Raw genomic sequence first — 26,242 nt, forward strand, 5'->3', positions numbered from 1 at the left:
ACTATAGTCATGAAGTATTATCAATGGACCAAGTTCATCAGCAAGGAACCACTGAGAAAGAGAGGTTTGAAGTTTTTTTCCTGCATATAAGGCTCAATGTAGAAAATAAACTTTGACCCTTCTTGTAACGAACTAATTTATTTTTTTCGACTTTCAGTTTTTGGCAGGATAAAATGTACGGCTATAGGAACTCAAGAACATTTTTACCTATCTCAATTTTTTTGAAAATGTGGTTTAATTCCTTTCTGATACACTCGGTCCCAAAATCATTAACTCTCATAGACTTTTGGTTTGTCTAGAAATATTTAGTGCCAAATAATGTAATTTTTCTAATTAAAGATTATAATTTATTGGTCGGTTTTTCTATCAATATTAAAGTTATCAACAGTCTGCAGGCACTTGCGGCGAAAACCAGAACCTGGTAAAGATTCCTGATACACAATGCGCAAATAGTTTGAAACTTTGTATTTATAATTATGAAATGGTATCAATCGTATTCGAAAATAATTGTAATTAAGGGGCTTGGAAGACATGGTGCATAAGTGCAATTTCAGAAATTCGAGACTAGAGATTAGAGCCCAGCCGCCTCACCTGCGTGTCATAGCTCACTATGCTTGTATTTTAACAGGTGAGATACAAGAAAACAACTGAACCTCACTAAAAGTGCGTCAGATAAAAACAGGAAGGAATGGCGAAGGGGAAACAGAAATCCCGGATCATTTTGCGTTTTTTCATGTGGAAAAAGGAAGAATGGAAATAAAAATGTGCGCTCAGAAGAGTGACTTTGATCAAAATTGATTGTACGTGTTTTTTGGTAGTTGAAGGTAAGGTCTATTAGAATACCAAGCTATTTTGTCTGGAAGTCATTTGACGCAGAGAAAACAGCGAATGGGATGAGTGCATTTTTCGTTTAGGGGGGACAAGGGATAAGCGCGACCAACTGTCACTTTAAGTCCAACTGCTGGCCTCTATTAGGTTCCACTGAGCTGAAAATTTCAGACGATGTTCATATAGGTGCGAGACAAACACTTGTAAATTTTGAAGGTATTCAGAGCGCTCTAGGTATAGGTCCGAGTAAAATCCAAAACTTTAAACTTGTTTTTTTCGTAATAATAAAAACTGCACTTAAGCATTCTTGTCTTCCAAGCCCCTTAATTATCATATGAATGCATCTGAAGTTTACAAAAATCAGTATTTTAGAAGGTGTCCAGAACATGTTGATTCGAATTTGAGAACTGCGAACATGAGGAGTGTTGAGTACCAAAAATGGTCAAAAAAGTCAAAAATAAGACTCTGAAGAGTTCCGGGTTTCCGGTGGAGTGTTTCCGGCTGAGCTTGTGTTTCCGCCGAACCGACCCTTTTCCGGTTCGACCATGGGCCAATCTCTGATTGGTTGGTAGATCAAAATTGGCGGGAATTCGAACAACAATAACAACATGCTTAAAAAATTTTGCTTTTGTACTGTGTTTTTCAGAATTTCACGGAGGAAACTTTGTTTCACTGGCGTCTGTTCAAAGTTTTTACATGAAGCTTTGAACTCTGCTGCTGAGTAAGTTCAATGTGTTTTATTCATGTATTATTTCTTTCACGCAAAGAGTGGTCAAGGAGTATGCTTGCGATGGTCATTTAAATTTTGAGGTTATGTGAGGTTGATTCGTGCAACAGGCAGAAAGGAATTACTCTTGAATCATATTTGGGTGGTGTTCTGTAATTCTGTCATTTTTATCATGCAATACTAATATTATCACAAGTGCAGTAACCTTTTGGTGTGCTACCTCAATTCAGTTCTGTGAAGGTTTCATTTCACCTAAGATTTTCAATCGAAGGCTCCCTAGTATTTGAAAATTGAAACGGTAACTTCTGTATCTTACTCATATCTCTCTTCATTAGCAAATCATGGCTAGTTACGACGAGGATGTCGAAGTCTTTAACGAGTCTGCTCCTCAAACCTGTTATCTAAAAAGCTTAGGTTTCGATAACACTGATTATGTGAGTATGGCTGCTCTGAATGGACCATCGCAATTGGAGCACCCCAGTAGAACAAAGGATGTATTTTCTGCAGTTTCCTCAGCTTGCAGAGTCTTCAAGAAAATCTGCAGTTTCATTAAAGAGGCATTTATTCCGAGCACAGACTATTCTATTGATATTGATATCATCAAACACAGTGGTTTGTTATTCAAGGAAAACGCTGTGTTGGTTGAGGAATTTTCTCCGCCAAGCACTCAGCATCCAACATATGTTAACATCAGCATCATTTTACCTTTGAGTCTTGTGGTATTATATTTCAAGAAACCCAGTAAAATTCCACTTGTAACAGTCTTAGGTTTCTCTTCAATTTATGTGGTTTTACACACTGTCAGACTTCGTAACAAATCCACCAATCATGACCGGACTGAAGGTTTGGTGTCTGCGCTAAAGCAGTTCAACAAAAAGTTTCTTAAATCACTTCAGTTCATCGCTGAAAATGATAGGAAAATGATGATGAATCATTCAAATCTAACGAAAATTGAAGTTAGAGGCTTTAACACCTATAAAATTTTGGACCCTTCTTGGTCTCATTTTAAGCTCCTTGTAGCGAAATCAGCCCTATCGATTTTGCAACATCTTCATTCTCTTTGTAGAGACTTATCGAAAACACTAGCGATCCATGAGTGCACTGGTTATCCTTCAATTTGTTCGGTTCCTTTCTCTGAACTGGGCGTCTCGGATATTGAAATGGAAAGCCATCAAGCTTATGTTCGTTACCTAAACAAATTGAAGATATTATTGTTTCTTATGGAATCAGAATTCTTGAGCTTTATTGCTATCAATTTATCAGACAACAGCTTGAATACAAATTCCCAAGCAAGCCACATATTTTCGGCCATAGAAAACTCTTCAAAAACCCTTTTAGAGTCCCTGACTAGCATCGGAGCTCATTTCGATCGGCTGTACAGTTCCAGTAAAGAAGAGATGCAATTAAATAAGGGAGATGCTTTGACTGATACGGATCCTGATATCATCAAATTATTTTTGGAGACTAGGGCTTTGGCTCATTCAAGTTTATCCATTTCAATGATGTCCCGGAACTTAGAGAAAGTCTTAGAAAGTGAAATACAAACTATGAAGATGGACAAATCCAATATTATAACACTCATCGATGAGTTGATTTCTAATATTGATGATGAACTAGTATCATTGCAGCGCAAATTAAAATATCTTACAAAGATCGTATCATCTATTCAGGAACCCTCAAGTGATGCATCTCGTACTCATTGTACCCAAGGAAATCTAGTTTCAAACAAAGAGCTGGAGGTCAGCGAAGAAGTTGGAATCGAAGTTGGCCATTCAGATTTCAATCCCACAGAACCAGATGATGTTTTCTTAGGCTTTTCAGAGGGTTTCACCGAAAACCTCAGCTCAGGAGAAGAAGACTATTTCCTAGAAGAAAATTCATATAGTGCAGCCCTTAAAAAATCGTCAAAAATACTAATCAAAGAACTGAAACTGAAACTCCAAGATAAGAAAATTGAAATGGACGAAAGAGAAAAAATAGCTCTGCAGAGGAAAAATATTCCTGATTTGATAGAAGATGATAATGAGTTACTCAATTACTTCGGTAATAAAAGTTTCAGTGCAGAAAGAGTAGAAAATACCAACTCGGAAGACAAAAATGTTGCTGGAAAGACAGCACCGTTTGTGTTAACACTCGAAGATGAGATGCGTTGCACTCATATTAAATCTGTAAATCCAGAAACCAGCGTGGAAGACCGAGTTCACGAGTTTAGGGAGTTGATTCCTCCTCTTCCCTCTTGTCCGAGTGCAAGACCAGATCAAAACATGAAAATTTCCGAAGCAGAGGTGACAAATTCAAATTTAGATTTGCAGGTGGATGTTGCTAAGAATGGAATCGGAAGTTGTAATCCTGAAAAATCAGTCGTCAGGGATTCTTGGAAATCATCGCATCCACCATTGGATGAATCTCCTGTATCCAAGCAAAGTTTGCACAATCCTTTAGCAATGAATATCACAAACATCTCTCGTGTTTGGAATCAACAGCTAAATCGAACGGAAGAATGTTTTGGTTCTGATAGTGATTCTTCCTCTGATCATGAACTTGTTTAACAAGATTAATTTTAGATTTTTTAGGTATGCTCATTCTGAAAAAAATACTTTATTATTTTTTTACGTTAGTATTTTAAGATTCATTTTGATTGTAGGAATGAAGGGGAGTCGGGCTTTTTAATATTTAATATCCGTATAAATTGGCACACTTCAAATCATAGAGTATTTTAAAATCTCATTATTTTGAATTTTCTTGGGAGCTGTTTCCAATAGTTCGGAATTTTGCTAATTCCAAATCTCTTAACAAAATTTAAAAAAATCCTCGGTCCCTATAGTTTCAAAATTTGCTTGGGTGCTGTGTACGGTCTACTGGGGTGGTTGATGTCAATTGCAGTGTTCTCTCATAGAGTCATTTCCATCTATACTGGTCATAAAATCTTGACAGTTAGACGAATTAAGTTTTTGCCAATCTACTTGATTCGTCCATTAGAGCACTAGTTTATGGCTAACACCATTGACCCACTGATAACCAGTAGCGTGAAAGTCTCTTCGTTTTTTCTTGGTTCCCAATTATTAATTTTAATTTTTTTTTAAGAGAAAGTTCTCTTGATTTGCTGAGATGTTAAAAAAAAAATGAGAGATGTCAATAAGGGTTTAGGAGTTCACAAAATCCTGCTGTCTCAATGCCTAACAAGTCTATCACATGGTCAGAAACCTTTTGCACTCTTGTATAATACTTTTTAATTGTGAATAATTGCCGGTTTTTGACCAATCGGAGTTTGACGAGGAATTCATTTTCATTATAATTTACAGGAGACAAATTGGTGGCCAGCAATGTTAATCTACCCACCATGATGGAGGAACCACTTAATTCAGGACTATCTGATGTTCAGACAGTTTGGCTTGCTGTTCAGTCTGCCATCCCAGTTGTATATAATCAGTGTATGAAAGGCGGAAAAATTGCAGAAGAAAAAATACCTTTCCTCATATCACTCATCGACAGACTAACTAACGCAGAATTTAAAAATTGCTACGCCAGGAACTTCAAGAATGAGGATTCAACCAAGGAAGATGAGCATTTAGGTCAGTTTTATGAATAATACTATGAAAAAATTTAGCCTCAGTGGTGCATTGGTTGAGGCAGACTGCTGTCTGTACTGAGGTCTGGTGCTCACTCCTCAGTGGTGACGGGATTTTAAGGACACTTAAGAATCCTTTGTCGTTGTTGAGGGTGACGATGCCACTCCATTACCCTGTCTTTTCCCCGAGAGGTGACAGGGTTGATGAGAGACATGACCATGGGTAGTAGTAGTATGTCACCACTGTTTAGCTGTGTTGTGATCAAATCAGAGACCACAGCGTATGCAACTGTACCTATGAATGAGAGATTGCAACAACCGAGTCCAACTCGATGGGAGCATAGCTATGCTCTGCTCAAGATACTCAGCAGCGTCAACCACAGTCGTTGATACACTTTAAAATTGGCATATCTGATGGCTGTTGAAAGTGCAGAAAAGAGACAATTTAAGTGACTGTTTGCTTTCAAGGTATCAAATAATGCATCCTGTGCCAGGACTTGATTATATAGGCGTGAGACTGTAACCTCGGTAACAACGGAACGACTCAGTTAAGTTTATCTTTGCTTGGGTCTCCCGAAAATACTCAAGACTCCAATATGTTTTAATGTGCACTTAATGCTCTGATTCTAGAGTGAATTAGTGGTTTGGGAAGCAAGTCACTTGGTACAAATTCTTTATGTGGAGTAAAATCTAATGAGTAAGGGGGCAAAATTTTACACGAGCAAAGACTTGAGATTTGAGGCTTATCAGTCAGTGCTTAAATATTTTCAATAGCAAAACAGTTTTAGAGGAGTATTTCTGTTCTTTAAAACTTTAATCATGTAACTCTTTGATAATGTTCAACAAATTTTAGAGGTAGGAATTGAGAGTTGGTTGTCTTAATTTTTCAGCTTTTACAACTTGGCTGCTAGGACAGCTGGTCCTTTTCCTTACAGAATTTGACATGGAATCTGTGTACACCAGCTCAAAGCGTGCTCAAATTTTCATTCTAGAGTCTATGCTGAGCTGGACCCCTTGCATGTTCATTCAGATCGTCAGCTTTTATCTTGCCGCTATTGAAGGTAAACATTTCCTCCCTGAAAATTTTATTGAAAATGTTTGTCCGTGGTGCTTAACAGAGAAAAATGATGATGTTTCTTTCTCTTTCTACTTAAGTCTCTGTTCAATTGAAACCAAAAATATTTTTCAAGGAGCTAGTCAAGACAGTATTGATTGAGAGTTGAGATTGAGTTTGAAGGGTTCATTACTTTTCAAGCCAAAAAGTCATGAGCGCTTGGATATAGAATATTTCATGGATTTTTTCAATTTTCTCTAAAGATGAAGGTGTCCATCTTAGAGTAGGAACTTTGAAAATGACTGTTTGGTTTACCATCCGAAAGTTAGGGTGAAAATATGTAATCAGGTGTTGCTTGGCTTTCTGTGGCACTAAATTAAGCATTCTCCTTTTACTTCTACCCATCAAAAATCATTCATCAATTTTAGAAGTCTACTAACCTTAAATTTTGAGACCCAGGAAAAACAATTCTTCAACTTTTTTAAAATTTTAAATTTATTTTACTGCTTTAATTCATGACAAATTTTTGTTCTAAAAAATGCAAGTGCTCCTTTGAACATTTAGAATTTTTTAGGATCTAAATTTTCAGTAGACGTACTTAAGTGAATATTCAGCAATAAAATTGAGGGAGACACAGTCTTTTGCAAGGCAATTCATGATAGCGATATGAGGAGAATAATCCTTAATGAAAATACTTACTTATAAAATATGTACTAATACAGGTAATAATTTCCTTCCAGCTCTTCATCCCATTCGCATAAATTGACAAGTAGACTCATTATGGCGCGCCTGGGACTTCAATGCATTGTCAAGTTGAGTGGCATCATCTCGGGGCGCTGCAAGACGATTGTTTTTGTCTGGTTTCTCCATTTTTTTTATAGATGGTGTCATTAGCATTGTTCTAAAAATCATTCTGGAGCATTTTTTTGCTAATCTGAATGAATTGTAATGATTCTTCTTCATATGGAGGAGCGAAGTATTTTTATTGAAAAATATCATTGTATTTCTAGGCGTGGCCGTAAAATTAATCATTTCATGTGAATGGGGAGCATGTTTTTTCAAATGAAGGGCGGGCAATAGTTTGTTCAAAGAGGACTTGAACCCCTTCCGAACCCCTTCCTTTGAAAAGAGTTATAACATGATAAACCATAAAAAATAGCTCCTTGCTTTCGATCTGAATATGTTAAATTTCAGCATATTAATGTGTCTGCATTTTGTTTTGTTTAATTTATTTTCCTCTTCTAGATCTCTTGGCCTTCTATAAAATTCGAGTTGAAAAAGTTGGCACTTTAGAAAAGACTTCTCCACAATTTCACTCCTCACAGACTTTCAAATGGTTTGTTCCAAATGCTGTATCTACCTTACCAGATTGTTTCAATTTTGAACAAAGTCTTTTTGGGATTAGAAGTGTTTCGCAATGCACCAAACTTCTTGAACAACTTTTAAAGGTACCTTTTAATATTATTTTAAAAGCAGATTTGTTTTATTTGCAGCAACTCTCGCAATCTTATTCAAGGAAATAAAAATGCCTCATCTTTCATTTCAGGCAATTTGAGTTAGTGCCAATATAAATGACAATGGTATTCCACATGCCCTAAACATATTTAACTCATTAAAAATACAGGATCAGTTTTTTGTGTAACTTCGTCAGCTCGTATGTCCCATTGCAATCAGTTAGTGTGGCATTGAATGCAATGTGCAGCCTCACCTGATTATGTTTCTCACATTTTAGGAGGCAGTGTAGCAAAAGTCTTGTTTCAACTATGAGTAGTCTCTGTTTTTGGGAAATTTGCTTCCAATACAGTGTAAGCAAAAAGTATGGATACTTGTTAATACTTCAAGAGTTGTTGCAGGTATGGATTTGCGATTTGAACGAGATTCCTTCAAATAAAAGTTGGAAAATTTTCAAAGAGGGTTGTGACCCTTGTCCTCCATTGGACAAGGGGCAACTTTCGAATCTCAAATTGGACCCCCGACAGAGTGATACCTCGTTGGACAAAGACATTTTTGGCATCAACCACAGGTTGCTATCTATATCATAGCCGCAAAATGGCGGCTGGTTGAAGGTCCAAATGGCGGGAAAGTGATTTTTTGGATTTTTATTGGCCGATTTGGAGGAAACTTGGTATGCCAAAATACCTAGGTATTTTGGCATAAAAAAATCGAATCTGTTTTAATCAGAATTCAGAAATATTGCATTGTTTTCAAGATGGCAGCCTTAAAAATGGCGAGAAGCCGGTATGATGCTAACAAACTAAGTTTAAAACATTTCAAATAAATCAAAAGTTATAAAATAGGGCTGTTTGTGAGCGACAGACCTAGTGCAGGAATTCTACTGAATAACATGAAATTATTTTCTGGCAGGTTTTGTCTTCGCAAGTTTTTTGTGTCATTAACTTGGGTCGAGATTTATGGCCTCTGGCGTTAAATATCCTAGACTGTGTTTCGGAGGTTAATGTCAGGCTAGCTACTCTCGACATCACCATTCAACTTCTGCAGCACAAAGGATACCCTGAAAATAATTCAGTAAGTTCTTTATAGTTTGCTGTAGGCCAACTATTTTTATTTTTATTTCTACTCCGGACAGTTCCAAAACTGCTAAAAAAGTGTTTTGTTTTTTTGTAGAAATTAGTCAAGGAAAAAGAGACTAATTTCCAACTGGTAGTAATTTTGAAAACTCTCTTTGTGTTATAACTATAAAACAAAACGAACCTTATTGATAGGACATGGAAAGGACATGCAGTGCCACATTGGCCTGAAAACACATCCTTTGTCAATACATGGTGACTGGCTCCTGTGGTGTGTTCAATGGCTACCCCAAAAAAACAGAGAGTTGACCCGCTTAGAGCTTTTCTTCGATCACCAATCTGGCAATGTCCACTTTCATTTGAAAATATGCTTTAAAGCACTGAAAAATGCATTTCCTAGTCCCAATTCTTCTTGAAACTGGCTTGTGACAAGTGAAAAATTTCAAAGCCTATCAAGTTCAGGTCACGGCACTTGTAAAAGTTGCATTAATTGGTGCAGAATTTTTTTGAAAAGAGGCCTTATCCCTTATCCTATTGCTCCTTTTTTGACGCTTCAATAATTGCCAAATTAATTTACACATCATTTTTGTTTCAAGTTAAAAAATGCATTTTTCCAACAAATGGAGCAGCTGCTCAAACAAGCATGTACCGAAAACCACCTCAACTCAAAAAACGACAAGCTATGGATCCGAGTTGTGAATTTATTAGATGAGGTTATCGTCATGAAAGGTTCTGGAAGTAATGTCGTCAATGCATCATTACTTAATACATTATTCATCGTCATCAACAATGAGAATGTTTCACTACTATGCAGTAAGTACAAAAATGAAGTCAACAAAAATCCTTCAGCTTTTAAAACTTCGATTGCCATGGTGTCCTCGGACCCTAGTCTATGACGCTGTTTTGGTCCATCAAATTGGTGATTATACTTGTTGAAGTTTGGTAGCTTCCGAAACCCTGCTCGCACTGTCAGCTGGTTTCCCACATTACTGAACGTCGCTCAATTGGTTTCCAGTGAATTTTTCTTCCATGATGTATCTCAACATGATTTTATCTCTCAGTAATGCATATGTTGCTTTGGTTGTTCTATATGTTCCTAAAACCATGGGGAAAAAAAGCATAGCAAGCACCGCTGAGGTGGATTGTGGCATTCCATGTGGTTTTGATACGACAATATTTTGGTCGGTAAGAATGAAAGAACCTGGCATTTGAACAAAGCACGTTATTTTCAGCTGATCTATATGTTTCAACTCTCAAAATGTGATTCAATGATTAGGAAATATATCATAATATTGCCTAATGTTTCCATCAAACAGAGTTATGAAAAATTGTACATTATTTTCTTGCGCAAGATTAAGGGCATAAATCTTTTTTTATTTTCCTCTCTGGTTTGTTATTTTCCCACCCTAATCCTAATTATGTTTTCTTGCAGTTTTTACTTCTTTTGAAGTTTTTTTCTTTTCCAGATGAGTTCTTGATATCAATGTGTGATTTTGTGAAGTATCTTCTCGACATAACTCCTGAGTTTTTTGAAACCTCTCTGAAGTTGGATTCTTTATTTTGCAAACTACCTGTTTGTCCCGTAAGTTTCTAGTCTGACACTACCTTTACAATTAATGGGATAGAGAAGGTTTATTAGACCAAGCTGATCTCAAGAGAATTCTTCAACTGCTTGTATCATGCCATGATGATTCCAGGGTTGCAAAAACCCCTCGACCATGCGACCGGGCGGGGCTGCCAGGCGCATTTGGTTGCGTGTGAAAATGAAAATGGGGAGGCCCCAAAGTTGGTGTTTTCAAATGGAAAGCCGGCAAAATTACCATTTTTTGCAAAGCTGCAGTAATAATCACAAATATTCTGAAAGTTGCAGTAAAAACCACTCGTTTTTTTGCAAAATTGCAGCAATTTACATGTACAGAGCCGCAAAGAAGTCATATTTTTGAAATTTCTGAGAAAAGGAGGGTTTTTAAAATCGGGAGGCCAATTTGAAGGATGGGAAGGCTGAGATTTTTCTGTATCCCTGGATGATTCCGTCATTTATGTACTTTGTGATTGCTGCATCCATTGCTTTAATTTGTATCCTTGAAAAGTAAATTATTATTATTGATTCAGGTAACAAATCACAAGCCAAGAAAGTTCAGGTAATGAATAACTTTGGTTTCTTATCATTCTAATGTCTTGCTTGTCAAAAATTAAAGGTGGGCTGGAGTCAAATCAAATCAAAATTGTTATATGCGTCTTATTTCGGTTTGTATAAATTCATGATAATCTATGGAAAAAAAAGAAACAAGAACAAATTACTCAGAAGTAAAATTTAAATGGCCAAAGTGCAAATCCATGTGATTCCATAGCGACGTTTCAAAATTTCCACTCATGCTTTATTTTTTCAATAAGAAACAAGCCACCTTAATAGCTTGAAATGTATACAGAATCTTCTGCTGACAGGGAGAAAAATCATGAAAGTTTTGAAGACTTCACATCAACTGGTTTTTCAAGAAAAATAAATCTGTGTTGTCATAGTCAGGAAGAAAGAGAAAATGACAGAGAATTTTAAAAAGTCAGGGAAAACCTGGAATTATCAGGGGAAATGACAAAAGTGTCAAAGAAAAATTGCTAAGTGACCTTTATTTGCTTTTTGATATTGATTTGGCATTTTGAAAAATAGATATTTCACGGAAACTGTTTAAAATCATATCTTTTTTACCATCTTTTATATGTTCAATTACCAGAGAATTTTACCAAAATGTGTCAAGGAAATCAAGAAAAATTTAAGGAGAATTCATTTTCTTAATTCTGTGGCATTCCTAAAAAAATAAAGTGTGACAGGAAGTCTTCAACATCCCTCTTTCCTCTTTCCTCCACACTTTAATATTTTTTCTTTTCATTTCAGCATTTATTCATGATCCTGGAGTACATTTATTTTCGGAAAGTTAATTTGCTCCACAGTGAAAAAAGTAGTGCCAATCTAGATCCAGATGCAGATTATTCTAGGTAATTTGTCCCTTTTTTTTCTTCATTTTAAGTCAATTTTTTCCTTTGACTTCCAAATACAAAGTGGACCACCAGACAAGGTAAAAACTTAAGCACTCTGATTATTTTTCTGTTTCAATTTTTTGTATTCAACACAATTTGCGCAGCAAAAATTATTGAGACTAACTCCTGACCAAGATATTAAAGGTTTTTTTGTGCATTGGATTTGAAAAGTTTAAATCTCCTGCTCACATGAAGAAGCGAAGGCTACTTGAATCAAATTGCTCAATTCTATGGTTATAGCAGGCCTCTCAATCAAGTAGTAACACCCCCCCCCCTCACCATGCGTCCTTAAAATTGTAAGCAACTTGCAATAGCTGAACGGAAGCGCTGAAATTGAGGCTGTCGCATTTTCATTTGAGAGTCTGTTACGGTAATGTTCAGCGAGCGATTCGACTCATATAGATTATTGTTATTTCTATAAGCAGGAAGTTTGAATTTTTTCATAAAAAAACATTAACATCTCTGTTAGGAGTTACTTTCAGTAATTTTCGCAGTACAAATCGTGCTCACATGAAATTTAGGCGAGAAAACACACATCATAGTGCCTAAATTTGCACCGTGTTTAGTGGTCTATTTCCTATCATACCATTCGATTTTAATGTGAGCCCTTATCTTATTTATGTACCACGAAAAAAATTCTGCCTTGGTAGTTCCCAAATCTTTGGGAAAAATTTTTACTTGATGGATAGGTTTAGTATTTTCCTGGAGGTGAGCCTTTTATTTGTGGGCAAGTCTTTCTAATTTTTTTGTCAAGAAGATACCAGCTAATATTTGAGTGAAAGTATTAGTAAGTTTCAGATGCATGTACATTTGTCATGTGACATAATCTAACTTACCCTTTTTATTCTCTTTTGCAGTATCCAGAAAATTGACACCAAAAGTATCCTCAATACCACAGCCATTTGGAACAGAGCTGTGAATGTAATGGAAGAGAAAGTATTCACAAAAATCAGTCACAATGGTGATTCATTCCCGCCCAATTCTCATCTGAGTCTTGAAGATAGGAAAGCTATTCGCCTACTCTATTTCTTCTGCAAGACCATTAGTAATTTAAGTTTTGAGATCAGTGTGAAGAATAAAGTTTCGTTCTTAAGTGGCAAATTAAGTGACGTTCTCAAATGTTTGATGTATGGGCTCTTAAAGGAGTCTAAGCCTGATGTGACTTTGCTCAAAGATTGTTTGTTTGTCCTAAATCAAGTCGTAACAATCTCTGGGATTAATAATGAGCCACCAGAAGTCATTCATTTGCTGGCTGCATTTTCATCATTACCTTGGATCTTGGATGAGGATGTGTTTGCCAAATTCCCGTACACCATCGACGCAAGCTCCTTCAATTTATTGAAAACCATTGGATTGAAGTATAAAACTGAATTATGTAAGTGAGATCATCAGTTGTCAAATTGATCTGTATGCATCTATTTACTAGTTCAATGTCAAAGATTAAGAGTGTAAAACTTCGAAGCATAAAAAAAAAATTAACTTCACCATCGTTCATTCCCCTCCTCCACTGAAATATAGATTTAAGCACAATAATAATAATAATAATAATAAGAACACTTACTCTGCCTCAGTTTCTCAAAAATAAATTTCCTAGGCTGTGACGAGTCACCTACAATGCGGGAGTGAAACTACCCACTACCATACGGCCAATCAAACGGAAATAGTCCTCATACTTAGGAGCATTGTTTATCCCTGTATGAGGGAATATAGCAATCCTGCTCATGCTGGTACACAGTGTCAATATAAAAAAAGAAGAAAATGTTGGAAACTACAGATTTTCATTGCGGAATTCGCCCCAGAAACTTTGGGAGGTATCGCAGAATGATGAATTCTAGACGATGGAACAGTTGACCTCTGGAGGGATTGTCCTACGAATAGTTGAATGCTACAGTTTTTGGTATGTGAAAAACCATATACATAAACTCGCATAAGAAATCGTCCCTGCAGAGAAATAATGCTTCCTCCTGTTCGTGACCCACCATCTAAATCGGAAAGGATTGATTAAAATGTTATAGCTCATTTGGCATCTGGGTTTACCTCTTTCACTAAGTTAACAAAGCCTTGTAAAAACTGAGTAATCGAGGCACTCAAATAGATAGAGTTTGACCAATACGTCCATTGAATTAGAAACAACTGTAGTAACGAACTCCGTAAGTCCATCAAATAATAGTGGAATCTTTGTGAAATATTTAGTCATGTGGTCATTACATGATTTTTCCCTTGGTTTCAGGCGATCAAAATCTTCGTGCGGACCAGTTAGAATGCCTTGCCTATTTTTCAAGCAATATTTGCTTCCAGTGGAGGTTTGCCTTGTATCAGACTTTCTCCAACGATGCGTTGTATCAACGTGTCATCTTCAATTCGCTACCTTTTATGATCCTTAACTGTCAAGGCTCAAACCAAGAAAAAATGTCACAGTTCCTCTTTTCAATTGTAGACTTGTGTAAGAGGAGCATCACAATTCACTTGGAATTTTCAGAAGCTCTTCCGAACATTTTATGTGCCCTGTCTTTTGATGCTTTCTTGAAAAGGTAAATTTTGTCAGAATACTACTGTTATAACCTTCATCACTTATTCCAAATGATGTTTTTTCCTCTTTACTGTAACGTCACAGCTACATTTTAGAGTTTATTTTTCTGATGTGATAGATTTAGAGCTCACAGAAAAAGCCAGATTGATTTGGCAAATAGATTGATGCTCTGTTATCATCGTTGTAGATAATTTTACCTGTCTTTGCAATATGTACTTTAATGAGGTTTCATTTTAAATATTTTCAAAGAAGCTCCAGGAAAATCTTCCTATTTTGCTTTCAGTTTTTTAGAACTTGAAGGAAAATACATGAATCACTTGCAATAACTTTGATACTTATTGTTAAATCAGTATATCTTGGATTTGCTCTATGTGGAGCATCTCGGACACCCCAACTGTATTTGGTTTTTTTTTTCCTCCTTAGGAACTCAAAAATGAAACTGAACATAAACTGTCGTATCTGCAGAAACAATGACTGCACCAAATTCAAGCAAGGCGGGGATGTGGAGCTCAACAATTTCCTGGAAACATTCACTGCTAGATACTACACTGATTTTGTTCAGGGATTAATCCTTGAAACCTCCTCTTCAACTAAGGAACTATGTCGTTTGCGCAAGAATATAATTTGTTCCTTACCATATTTAACCAATCATGTGCCAAAAAAGTTCTGTGAAGCTTTCTTACACAGCAGTATGAAATTTATGGATGATGTTGATGCTGACAATCGGTTTATGTTCGCAAAAGTAGTCAAGTACACAATCTTCAACAACCAGTGGCTGAAGAAAGTTATTAGCGATAAAAGCTGTTTGAAGAAGTGGTCCCTGTCAGACAGAGAGGTTTTCTTTGATGCAGAACCCTTCTATGAGGTATTTAAGAGCACTTGCTATGAAGTCATCTGCAACAGTCTCCAAAGTGCTGGCATGGATAAACAGATATCAGTCATGGAGACACTTTTGAACATTGGCAGGTGAGTCCTAAAACAGATTCCTTGAAACCTGCACTAATAACAACCCATTCCAAACTCAAATATGCACTATTGTCAAAGCCTGTTGTTAAAACTGCTGTCGAAATGTAGTTAGTTTCTATTTCGTTTTCCGCAGTAAGTATGTGTATATTGACATTGAAACTACAAAACCGCTAAGCACGGATATTAAGGTTGTCATATTTTTGCACTGCAGAGACTGATATGGTAACGTTTAGTGGGCAATTGAATCGCGTAGATAATTGTTTTTTTCTATGAACGGAAAGTTCGAATTTATCCATCAAAAACGTTAATCTCTTTGTTAGGAGTTAATTTCAGTAATTCTTGTCGCACGAATCATGCACTTTGTGAAATTTTACTAAAAAAACATATATCATAAAGCTTAACTCAGCGCCTTGCTTTGCAGTCCATCGATAAAAAAAGGAAGAAGTTTAAAACATGCTTTCTAACTGTCCTTAATTACATTAATGGCATCCAAATTTTTAACACTAATCAATCTTCTTCTGAAATTTTATTTAACTTGGTAATTTTCTTTTTATTTTGAAGCATACCGTGTGATCTGTTTTTGTGGCCTACGGTGAAAATGCTGATGCATTATGTGGCTCATCCATGCAAAAAAGACATTTATCTCTCATCATGTAACATTCGCCAAATCATCACAGCTCACAACATGAACATGCATAACTTCGTTAAACGGTATGAAGGAGAAATCTTAGAGGTAAGTCAATCAATTTCCTTACTTTAATCTATGAATCGTAAAATTTTGAAACTGTGGCTCACATTTCCACTTCGTAGATTGATTGTCCTAATTTCAATCTTTGAAGGATGTTTCATCATGGTTATTGTCGAACATTCCATATGATTTTCTCTCGGGTTTATTCAATAATATTTACTAAAAATGTTGTGCCAAAATATCCATTATTATTCTCCTAGAAAATTGAGAAGAAGCAGAAATTATAAAGCACAGTAATTGAGGTACAGGTTTTCTTAATCTTACCAGCAATATCCTCTATTTATTCTCCAAGATGCAGAAAATGCTTGATGCTGCCCCCTCCTGGGCTTAAGAAAATGTGGAAAGGGAAAAAATTTCAAGGGAAAAAAGTTCTATTTACATTTGTTTCTGTCCGCGCAGAGATTTGTAATACTAGGATGTACCTACTGACAATGTGAAAACAATGTGTTATTTACTTTATTCAGAAGAGTCTTCAAGAAAGTGACTTAAATATTATTTATCCAGATAGTATTTCAATATTTCAGTCAGAGATAGTGAAATAAAGCAGCTCGGTGATAATTCTTATTACAATTTTTGTGCGCTGCAAATAATTTAACCGTGCCTTCAGATTATAGGAAAGAAAGGAGAAATTTCCGCTGGTCTGGTGTTATTTTACAAAGTTTGTATCATTGTTGTTGTTAAGATCTGCATTCATGAAAACTGGTTACCTTGTAGGGTATTTTATAGACACTGTTGTTTTTCTCATTCAAGTAGCATTCTCAGTCCAATTTTTCCTGTTTAGGAAAATTTTGCACCCTAACAATTATCGAAAAATGTTGTCTGTACTTAAAAATGTTAACTGCTGTGTCTCTGACTTCTTAGGAAGTTCCCCACTGTCTCCGCACAATAATTAAAATGTTTATGTGGCTGGGGTCAATTGCAGTTTTTATTTGGAACATCTTACATTCCATCCCTAGGAATTACTTTCTATTTATAAACATAGTGATCTGTATATGGAATGGAATGGAGAATCTCGTTCATTATGTTGACTTTCATGAATCATAACTCAGTTTTGGCATTTCTATAGATTAGTGCCACCAGGGCCACAGAGGATGCTCTCTGACCGTCCATTCAGGAGTTCTGGAAGAACAAAGAAAGAAAAAAACGTTGCCTTCATGAAATCTGCCCAAGCAAGAAATCTATCAATTTCCAAAGGGACCCTAGCACCAAAATCGTTCCATCCCAGACTTCTTAATCTATGATGACTTTCAAGATTCATTATTATCAAAAAATTTTAAGTAATTGTCTTATTTTGAAAGACCATCCTATTTCATCTTTGTTGTATTTCACCTCTATTACCAAAAAATACGTAAATTATTCTCTTTAGTAATGCGTATTTAGAATTCAACAGATGATCTTCAGTTTTTCATTTTTTTTTCTCTTCTAATTTTTAGGAAATAATCTTTCAAGTTGTCACCTTCAAGAAGTATTTTGGTACATCAGTGAGCAAAACTCTTCCAGATCTTTGTCATCTGTTTGGATCTGAAACGCAAGATTTCATTCTTCGTCACGGTCCCAATCTTTTCAAGTACTTGTTTCGATGGGCGATTGATTGGAGAGGATGCGAACCGCTTTTTGATGATCTGGCTCAGTTGAGCAATCAATCAGTCAAAGAGATCATCCTGGAAGGCTTCAGTGAAATTTACCCTTTCATCATCCTGCATGAGTCTGAAAATAATGCAGTATTATGCTGTAACTTGATTGAGCGACTGTCAGGCCTAACCATTCACGTTTTAATACGCAGATTCTTCCTCGTTATCTTAGCTAATATCCTGCTTAACTACTGTGTCAATCCCATAGAGGCTAAAAGAGCGTGTCTTGAAGTTAAGAAGTATGATGAGAAAACACTGCCAACAACTTCAAAACAACAGACTGAAATAGTATGTATTTAATTATTTTTTTTTCTTTCTTAAAATTTAGGCAGTAAGAATCTCAATTATAAGAAAATAGAATATCTACAAAAACATCAAATGAAAAAGAACAATGCCTCCATGTTACGATGAAGGAATAGAAATTGTATCAAATGGAGGATAATTAGCAAAAATCCTTAGATCACCACAGTAAGAAGAAGAACAGTTCAGCCTTGGACAAGAGAGGAAACAAGATTTTTCCAAATTTCCTCTTCTGATTTATTTTGTTTAACAGAAAAATAAGCATATTATGTTGTCAGGGTGTCTACCGGCCCCCAAAATCCCCAATGTCCCCGATTATCCCCGATTTTGGAAGGGTGTTCCTGATATCCCGGAAAGTCCTTAATTATCTTGCTCAGGTCCCCAAAAATGGACAAAAATTGTCCTAAACATCCGCATTTTCAAATTTTCCTACAAGCCACGGCGGCGCGGTATAACCAGGAATAAAAAAACTGAAGTGTTGCTTGGTTTTTCGTATGTTTTTATCAGTTCAATATGACTTGTAAAATCAGTTGTATAAAATACGCCCTTTAACGCTCTAACTAGCTCCCTTTCTCTTACAATTTCGGGGGAAAAGTCCCTGATTTTCTTGAAAAAACACCCCTAAAAGTCCCTGAAAGTCCCCAATTTTGGTTTTTCATGACCGGTAGACACCCTGCTTGTTTCTTATATGAGCTAGAAATAGTAGTTCCTTATTGGAAAATATTAACCATTTAACTCTAAAGTTTTTTGTGCACATTCTTCATAATGAAAAAAAAACTCTGCGGAAAGATTCAGAGCATTACATCGCCAAATCTTTGGTTGAAAATAAGCTTGAGAGGGAAATAGGCAATGTAAAAGGCAATTTCGGCGATTCTGATCATAATCATCTAATTTAATAATGGTTCAGGATGGGGTCAACAGCAAAAGAACCAACAACATTGAGAGGTCTCCCATGTCTTGTAACCAGTAATTGTGTTATTAGTACCATCAACTTTCAAAAGAGTGCACAATGTGTGATTTTCGAAAAGTCTAATTCGGCTCAAAGCCTCATTAAATAGTTTGTCTGAACCAAGCAGTTCTGATTTCTTAGGAATCCCCCTAAAACCGGGTACTTTCGTTGATCTCTGAAAGTAAGTCTTGTCTCATTTTTTACATTACTTGAATAGCTTGTGCAAGGTCGCTAAAATGTTGTGTCGATCAGTAAAGTAGGATAATCTTTCTCTGTGGCTTCTGTAGACTCTTGAACCTTTGAATCACCATTTAAAATACTTTTTATGTCTCATACACTTTGTTTTACGTAATATTTTATTACAGGTCGACTCTCTTCAGATCAGATTTCTAGGTTTACTTGTTGAACTGGAATTTAAATTGACCTCCCAGTCAACCTCAGACTCGACCAAGGCGAAAATTCTGTGTTCTCTCCCGGACATTTTCAATCTAATGGGCCCTGAGTACATCACCTCGGTGCGATTTAAAGTGCTTGTCACACTCTGCACTGCTCTGACACTTCAGCAAGGCATCCTTCCATCACTGTGCATCAAAGCTTGGGATGCTTTTGTGAAAATGTAATTTCATTTATCATCTAATTTTTATTGACTCTCACGATAGGAAACAATTACAGGGTTTGCGATGCCTTGAAGAATTCTGGAGCATACTTTCAACTTTTCAAATCCTTAAATATCCTTAAATTTGGGGAAATTGCATCTTTATGTATGCAAATTCTTGAGTTTTACATCATCTGATAATTTCTCTCATGGTTGCTTGGGAGATTTTTTTTTTTTTTTTTTTTTTTTTTTTTGAATTTCAAATCGTCTAGTAACATTCCCAGTGCACACCTCGCAGTGCAGTTACTCGCCTCTATGCACAGTTAGCAGAAAATCAAAGCTGAGGAAGAGGAACTCTCTTTTTTAAGGAATGTTCTTGGCTTTTAATATTCTGTTGTATGTCTTCGAAAGTCCGTAATAAGTTTTATATTCTTAGTTCTTGATTTTTCTAATCAAAACTCTCATTTGTTTGTCTCTTGGTGAGGCAAGCTGCAAGAATCAATTGTTTTTCTTGCATCTAAATGGAAGAAAAACAGTGTTGCCAAATTGCGAGAATCGCCACTGAGTAAAGATTGATCTTAGACAGATAGATAATAGATAGATTTTAGAGTCTAATTTTCCCTACTTTGATCATGGTTTTATCGGGAGGAGAGAGCCTCCCTAAAAATGGCCCCTTTTCGGGAACCCGGGGATTTCATTCGTATGTGGCTTAAATGAAACCTTATGATGAGACAAGCCTCCAGTAAAAATTTTAGCTTGAGTATATGTCTTGTTTCCGAGATACAGCGTTGCAAAGTTGGCATATTTGAGCTTTAAAATTCTCATATTTTTATGGATTTTCTTCCAAAAACCAACTTCAAAAATGACTTTACAATACTTACACGAGGTGCACACGATAAATTATAATATAAAAAGTCTCCAGTAAGAATTTTGACTCATGCGTAAGCCTTGTTTTGGCAGTACAACGTTGCTAAGTTTACATTTTTCAGCTTTAAAAAGCTCATTTTTTAAAGTTTCTCATTCACAAACCGCTATTACTGAAGATCGAACTGTATTTTGGGGCATAGAATCAACAATTAGTGATACTCGTAGATGCATAGTATAATTTATAAAAGGATACGATAATACAGTGTTGCAAAGTTTTCAACTTGTATCTGGGAAAATGTCTATTTTGTGTTATTTTATTGAAGACAAGATTGAACAATCGTTGATAAGTGATATTGTGAAACAAAGAAATGTGGAGGACTTTTGTCAATCCTAGGTGAAAATTGGAATTAAAATGGCACTGTTGCCAATTTTATTTAAGTTTCTCTTAACATTCCATTATAAAATAAGTTTAAAATAAGGATACTTCCAATAATTGTCTGATTTTAAAACGTAATCCAAGTGAATTTATGGCATACAATGAATGGCTCAGCATCAGTGTTGCTTTCAAAATCTAAAAAATTCTACCTTGCCTTGGTTGTCAATTTTACTTTTTTTTAGGCAGAATGCAAAAACGAACATAAACTATGGAAACGCTCCAGTTTTTTGAGTACAAATAAATCTTGATACAGACAATACATTCATTGTTCCTTAAAGAATAGAATATCTTCGACTTAAGAATTACAAATGATGAGAAAATTAAATAAAAAAATAAATTAAATAAATAAATCTATAGAAAAAGAAATTAAAAGAATAAAATACTTAAAATTATTAAAATATTGTTGCATGGATTTGTCAAAAATTATTATTTCGGCATAGCTACTAACTATTTTTTCATTAATAAGTTGTTAAAGTTCCATTTTTGTTGAGGGTTGTCCCCATAGTATTAAGACCTCTGTGTCACAGTGACAGCATTCCGAAGAGAATAGGACCAGGCTATTGTCATGTTTCATACTTGTATTTCAAAATGGATTTAAGCATTCACATTATGATCTCGGCACTGGATGTAAATTCTTGGTAGCATTCGCTGACCCCTCCATTCTGATAAAAAATACATCCATCTCCCAGTGAAATATATCTGGAAAAAAGTTGCATTTTCTCAATACGCAACGGTGCAGTGTCTTGGCAGTGCCAATCATAACAAGCTCGTATATGTATAGAGCATGTTGAAAACATATCTTTGATCCAGATGCCTCAAAATAATTGAGATACTTGGTAAAAGTAAAAAATCGGCAACATGTTGAGGTACTTGCTATATATTTGAAGGCAAGACTATACTCACGTATCAATCGAAAAAAATATTTTCACGGATATTCATAAATAAATATAAAAAAATCACAAAAGACTAAACAAATTACCAAAAAAAATTAAACAAAATAAAAAAAGTAAAAAAATTAAATTAGAAGCATCTTTATTTTAAAATCATTTTATTATTTTTTGTTTGAAAAGAATTATGAATAAACTTGGCAGCAGTATTTTTTCCAAAACCAATCGTTACCTGGGACTGACATCAGCCCTTGATATTTTGCCTTGATACGAGTTAAGATACCCATTGAAGTCGTGTTCAACAAGAAAAAATCATAATCCATACAGAGTTCAAAGTTTTAAGCATGGCAACGCTGTATCACCACCGGTCAAAGAATTCTTCTTCAAATACAAACATTCATCTACAGATGACATAAATGGTTGATTTCCTGCCTCAAATCGTGATTAAATTCTACGAAAGTAGCTTCTTAAACACAGAACTCAAAAATATAGACATTTTTAAAGCTCAAATATATAAACTTTGCAACCCTGTATCATTAAAACTATACTTGCATTTTGAGTTAAATTTTAACAAAAGCCTTAATCTATCATAAAATTGCATCTAAACCCCAAAAGCATATCTTTTAGCGGTCACTAAGTTCGTTTTTAAGTTAAGAAACTTGATAAAATGAACATTTTTTATAGGTTTTTATGTCAACTTTGCAACGTTGTTTTAACAGAATTAGTAGTATTAATGTTTCATCTGAAATATGCAATCGATAATAATACTAACATTTGATAAAATGTCACAAAATATCATTAAACATCCAATTGAATCGTTCTGAGAAAATAAGATACCTGAGAATATGAGAATTTTAAAGCTCAAATATGCCAACTTTGCAACGCTGTATCTCGGAAACTAGACGTATACTCAAGCTAAAATTTTTACTGGAGGCTTAGCTCATCATAAGGTTTCATTTAAGCCACAAACGAACGAAATCCCCGGGTTCCCGAAAAGGGGCCAAAAAAGGCCCTTTTTTAGGGAGGCTCTTTAAATTTTCTGCTTATTATGTAAAATACAAATATTTATTTCTCTCTCGGGAGTTACTTTTGGACGTTTCTGCTTTTTCAACATGTTTTGCATGAAATTTTGTTTTGGAATTATGTGCTGTTGTGCCTAATCTCTCACACCGTCCAGTAGTTCATGGCAAAAACAATGAATCTCATAGAGTTATGTTGGTAAATTTTATGAAAAAAGTTACTTACCTAGGTCACCAATAAAGCATTCGTTCATTGTGGAATCTGTTCCTGGGATTGTGTCAGAGGCAAACTATAAAAGGTGTACTCACTGCAAAAATTTGTCTGTCCATCCAACTGTCCTCTTTTTTTCTCCTCTTGTTTTTATCGTGCTGTCATTAAAGTAACTTTGAAGCATGTAAGCGATTTTTGGCCTAACAAAAGTTCCATCAAACGTGTTTCGAAATATTTACTAGTTGTTAATTTTTTAGAAAATTGCCGAAGTTGGAGTGCTCTATGATGTCTAACCATTAATCATGATTTTTGCAGAGTTGAAGTTTCCGCCCTGGGACCGATGCTAAGCACAATTTTCGTCTCTCTTTATCCACTGATCGATGACTATCCAAGCGAGATCTCTAATATCTTCCATTTCCTAATCTGTGAAAATGAAGAAAAGTTGTCTTGTTTCTTTCCTGAGCTGTTCTTCCTCGAAAGTCATCCTGCAAACCCAGTAGTTTATGAGCAAGTCCAGAAGTATTTGACGTCTGATGCGTAAGTTACATTCCTTAAATATTTTCGAGGTTAAAATGAGACTTCTTTGTGCTTGTAATGAATCCACTAATCAAACTCCTGTGAGCAGCGTTGTTAAATACCTGGGTATTCACCCAGGATCATACAAGAGGTATTAAGAGAGTACTGAGCATCAACATGTACTCTTTTTTCGTAGAAATATGTTGTGCCTTTGTATTTTACATGCATTGTAAATTCATGACGGGAGATAAATTTTAATTGTGTCTCTGTAAATTTCCCGTTTCACTCTGCTCTCCTATAAATTTAAGCATCATTATTTCTTGAAAAACTTTGATGTCTCTTTAGTAGTTTCTTTTTTCTTTCTTTTTTTTTTCTTTTGTTTTTAAATTTTGAGCAAATTAAAGTTGTCAAAGTTTCCGAGGATGGTGAACTTCTTGCAAGAATGGGTTGGTGGAACCCATTTTTTTTATTGATTTTTTAAAGCACCAAGTGAACTAAGGAATGTTTTAGAATTTTTAACCCTGAGTCAACCTAACCTTGTGTGTTCATGATTGCATGATCAGGAAGTTTTTGCACTCCTGCTTGACTCCTTATGTATGGTAATTTTCGTGTATAACTGGACAATCTTGTATGAATTCAATTCCAGGTTTTGTCCCATGGAATAACTCATTTTGTTCTCATTGCAGACAATTAGATGGAGAAAATTTCAAACGACTTCTGCGACAAGCATCACACGAAAGGTCAGAAGTACGTCTTCAAGCTTTCAAGCGCTTGAAAACGGAGCTTGATTTCTATCATGATGAAATAAGCAGACGAATCCTGAGCAACGATTCCTTGGATCGACTCATCTTGGAAATTCTTGAAATTCTGACAGCCGGCTCTCATGATTCAGATGAAAGAGTTCGTGTCGCAAGTGGGAAATGTTTTGGAGAATTGGGTGCCATTGATCCTGGACTCGTACCTAATAAAATATCAAAGTCTGGTAAGATTAATTCCCGATTTTAGGGAATTTCCCTATTTTTTCCCCCCCTATTTTTCCCTATTTTCTTGTATTTTTTTCCATGAATTCAAGTCCAGCAAGAGACTGTCAAAGCTATTAGGGGCCATTCATAAAATGTAAAACGCTCGAGGGATGGAGCACAAACACACAACCAGTCACACAAACCATGGTCGCAGGAGAGCATTACACCACTTTGTTTACATGTGATAAAAAATGGAGATGTAAATCACAAATATGTTCCAAGTGGGGGGGGGGCTCAAAAAATCTAAATTTCGGGTTTCGTAATTTATGAGAGGCGCCCTAGTAAATCGATGCAATTGTAACTTTTTTACCAGCAAATATGGTTTGTGCAGTCACGTAAAAATACTTTAATTTTAAGGATGTCACAAAAAAATCTTTGAAAACATATACTCGAAATTGTTGCTCTGGAAGCCAAAATCTCTTTAGAGAATTATTACCTGGTCAAAAAACTTGCAGAATCTTCAGGAATCTTCTCAAATACAAAGCATGGCTGAGTTGGCTGAAAGACTCAGAACTACCAAGACAGTAATAATGGTTTACATGCGACCAGAAATTTTAAATTTTAGAACCAGTTAGTGAAAATTTTTCATTTTTTATCAATATATATTTGAAAGTATATTATTTTTTTCTTTAAAAAAAAAAAAGAAGCTGCACCGCGAGTGTTACATTTGCTTTTCAGGAACAGCTCTTGAAATTACTTGAATATTTGTTTTTCCATCATGCTAAACCAATTGCTAATCTGCAGGTAGCAAAGCACATTCTATCCTGAGCTTTTCTCTACTTATGTTACTTGCCTCTTACATTGTTGTTTATTGAGACCAAGCTTAACAGGAATTCACCAGGTCGCATTTTGGGAAAAAATGAGACGGGAGTAGTTTTGAATCCAATCCTGGCAAATTTTTTAATGTCAAAAAGTCAGAGTTCAGAAAAAATATTTTGATCATGAAAATAGTCGTTAAACTTTGTCCTTAACACTGAGTTTTGTGGAGGAATAAAACTTCAAAAACCCCTTTTCCTCAGTTCACACTTGATGCGATTTGGTGCGTTTCTAATAAACTCGGTCCGTTTATATTTTTTGTAGAAATAATTAATTTCTCTACTGTGCGGGAGGACTTTTAGTTTGTTTTGTAAGTCCAAAGACTTAGTAGGGTATGGAGCATTTCAGCAGCAAAGTTTTGTGTATCTTACCAGTCTAATTCCTGCGCATAAAGGCTGGTCTTCAACACAGATTAATTGAATGCCATTAACTCAATATCCTTTGACACCCAACTCTCCCCTTGCGACACTTCTCTGCAATTTTCTCTAAAGTTAAACACTGACAGAAGCCTCTATGGATGTGAAATGTATTAGCCTCTGAGAGTAATCTATCAGAAAATCAGTTTTGATCATTATGTTTCTATTTTCCAGAAAACATATATTAGATGTTCCTGTAATTTTATTCTTCTTTCCTTTCAGATCTCACAAAGAACGTGCCTTTGAAAGTTGATAGTGAAGGTGCAATCATTCATCTTCTAACAACACTTTGCCAAGGATTCCAAAGTGCAAAATTATCAAGATCACAAGATAATTTTGCCCTCGCAATACAAGAAATACTGAAAATATTTTCTGTGGAAGAAAACTCGCAGCTTCTGTCCAATTTTCCTGAAAATTTTCGTGAGCTGATGAAGCCTCTGTTCAAATCCACCTACAATTGTAATTATAAAGAGCAAGATAACTCGGAAATAAATTTCAATTTCCTATTTTTGGCTCTGTAAAAGGTAAAACTTTTCTATCATGGGCTTTCAACTGGATCAACCAATTGGTCTCATTGATATCAGACAGTCAGATC

At 35.5% G+C, this 26,242-nt stretch overlaps 1 protein-coding gene across 3 annotated transcripts; it reads left to right on the top strand.

Moving 5' to 3' along the window:
* Window positions 1-1,393: 1,393 nt before the first annotated feature.
* LOC109041954 (ATR serine/threonine kinase meiotic 41) lies at window positions 1,394-26,168 on the top strand. 3 transcript variants are annotated; one of them, XM_019058475.2, is made up of 17 exons: window positions 1,394-1,549; window positions 4,858-5,127; window positions 6,014-6,184; window positions 7,423-7,625; window positions 8,542-8,703; window positions 9,302-9,518; window positions 10,172-10,287; window positions 11,596-11,696; window positions 12,596-13,113; window positions 13,969-14,269; window positions 14,692-15,234; window positions 15,796-15,967; window positions 17,416-17,901; window positions 19,228-19,478; window positions 23,193-23,414; window positions 24,080-24,375; window positions 25,870-26,168. In XM_019058475.2, exons 2-17 carry the CDS (start codon window positions 4,896-4,898, stop codon window positions 26,166-26,168), a joined length of 4,290 nt encoding a protein of 1,429 aa, XP_018914020.2. In that variant the 5' UTR covers window positions 1,394-1,549; window positions 4,858-4,895. The 3 variants fall into 3 exon arrangements, with proteins under 3 accessions (XP_018914020.2, XP_018914023.2, XP_018914022.2); XM_019058478.2 differs by lacking the exon at window positions 1,394-1,549 and adding an exon at window positions 1,620-1,853; XM_019058477.2 differs by lacking the exon at window positions 1,394-1,549 and adding an exon at window positions 3,990-4,128.
* The last annotated feature ends 74 nt before the right edge of the window (window positions 26,169-26,242 follow it).

Source organism: Bemisia tabaci, unplaced genomic scaffold, assembly GCF_918797505.1.
Source record: "Bemisia tabaci unplaced genomic scaffold, PGI_BMITA_v3".
NCBI classification, from domain to species: Eukaryota; Metazoa; Arthropoda; class Insecta; order Hemiptera; family Aleyrodidae; genus Bemisia; species Bemisia tabaci.

Coding starts and splice junctions, on each gene's coding strand:
- LOC109041954 (XM_019058475.2), top strand. CDS start 4,896: ATGATGGAGGAACCACTTAATTCAGGACTATCTGATGTTCAGACAGTT. Junction 7,626..8,541: donor TTCTTGAACAACTTTTAAAG/GTACCTTTTAAT, acceptor ATTTTCTGGCAG/GTTTTGTCTTCGCAAGTTTT. Junction 15,235..15,795: donor ACACTTTTGAACATTGGCAG/GTGAGTCCTAAA, acceptor TTTATTTTGAAG/CATACCGTGTGATCTGTTTT.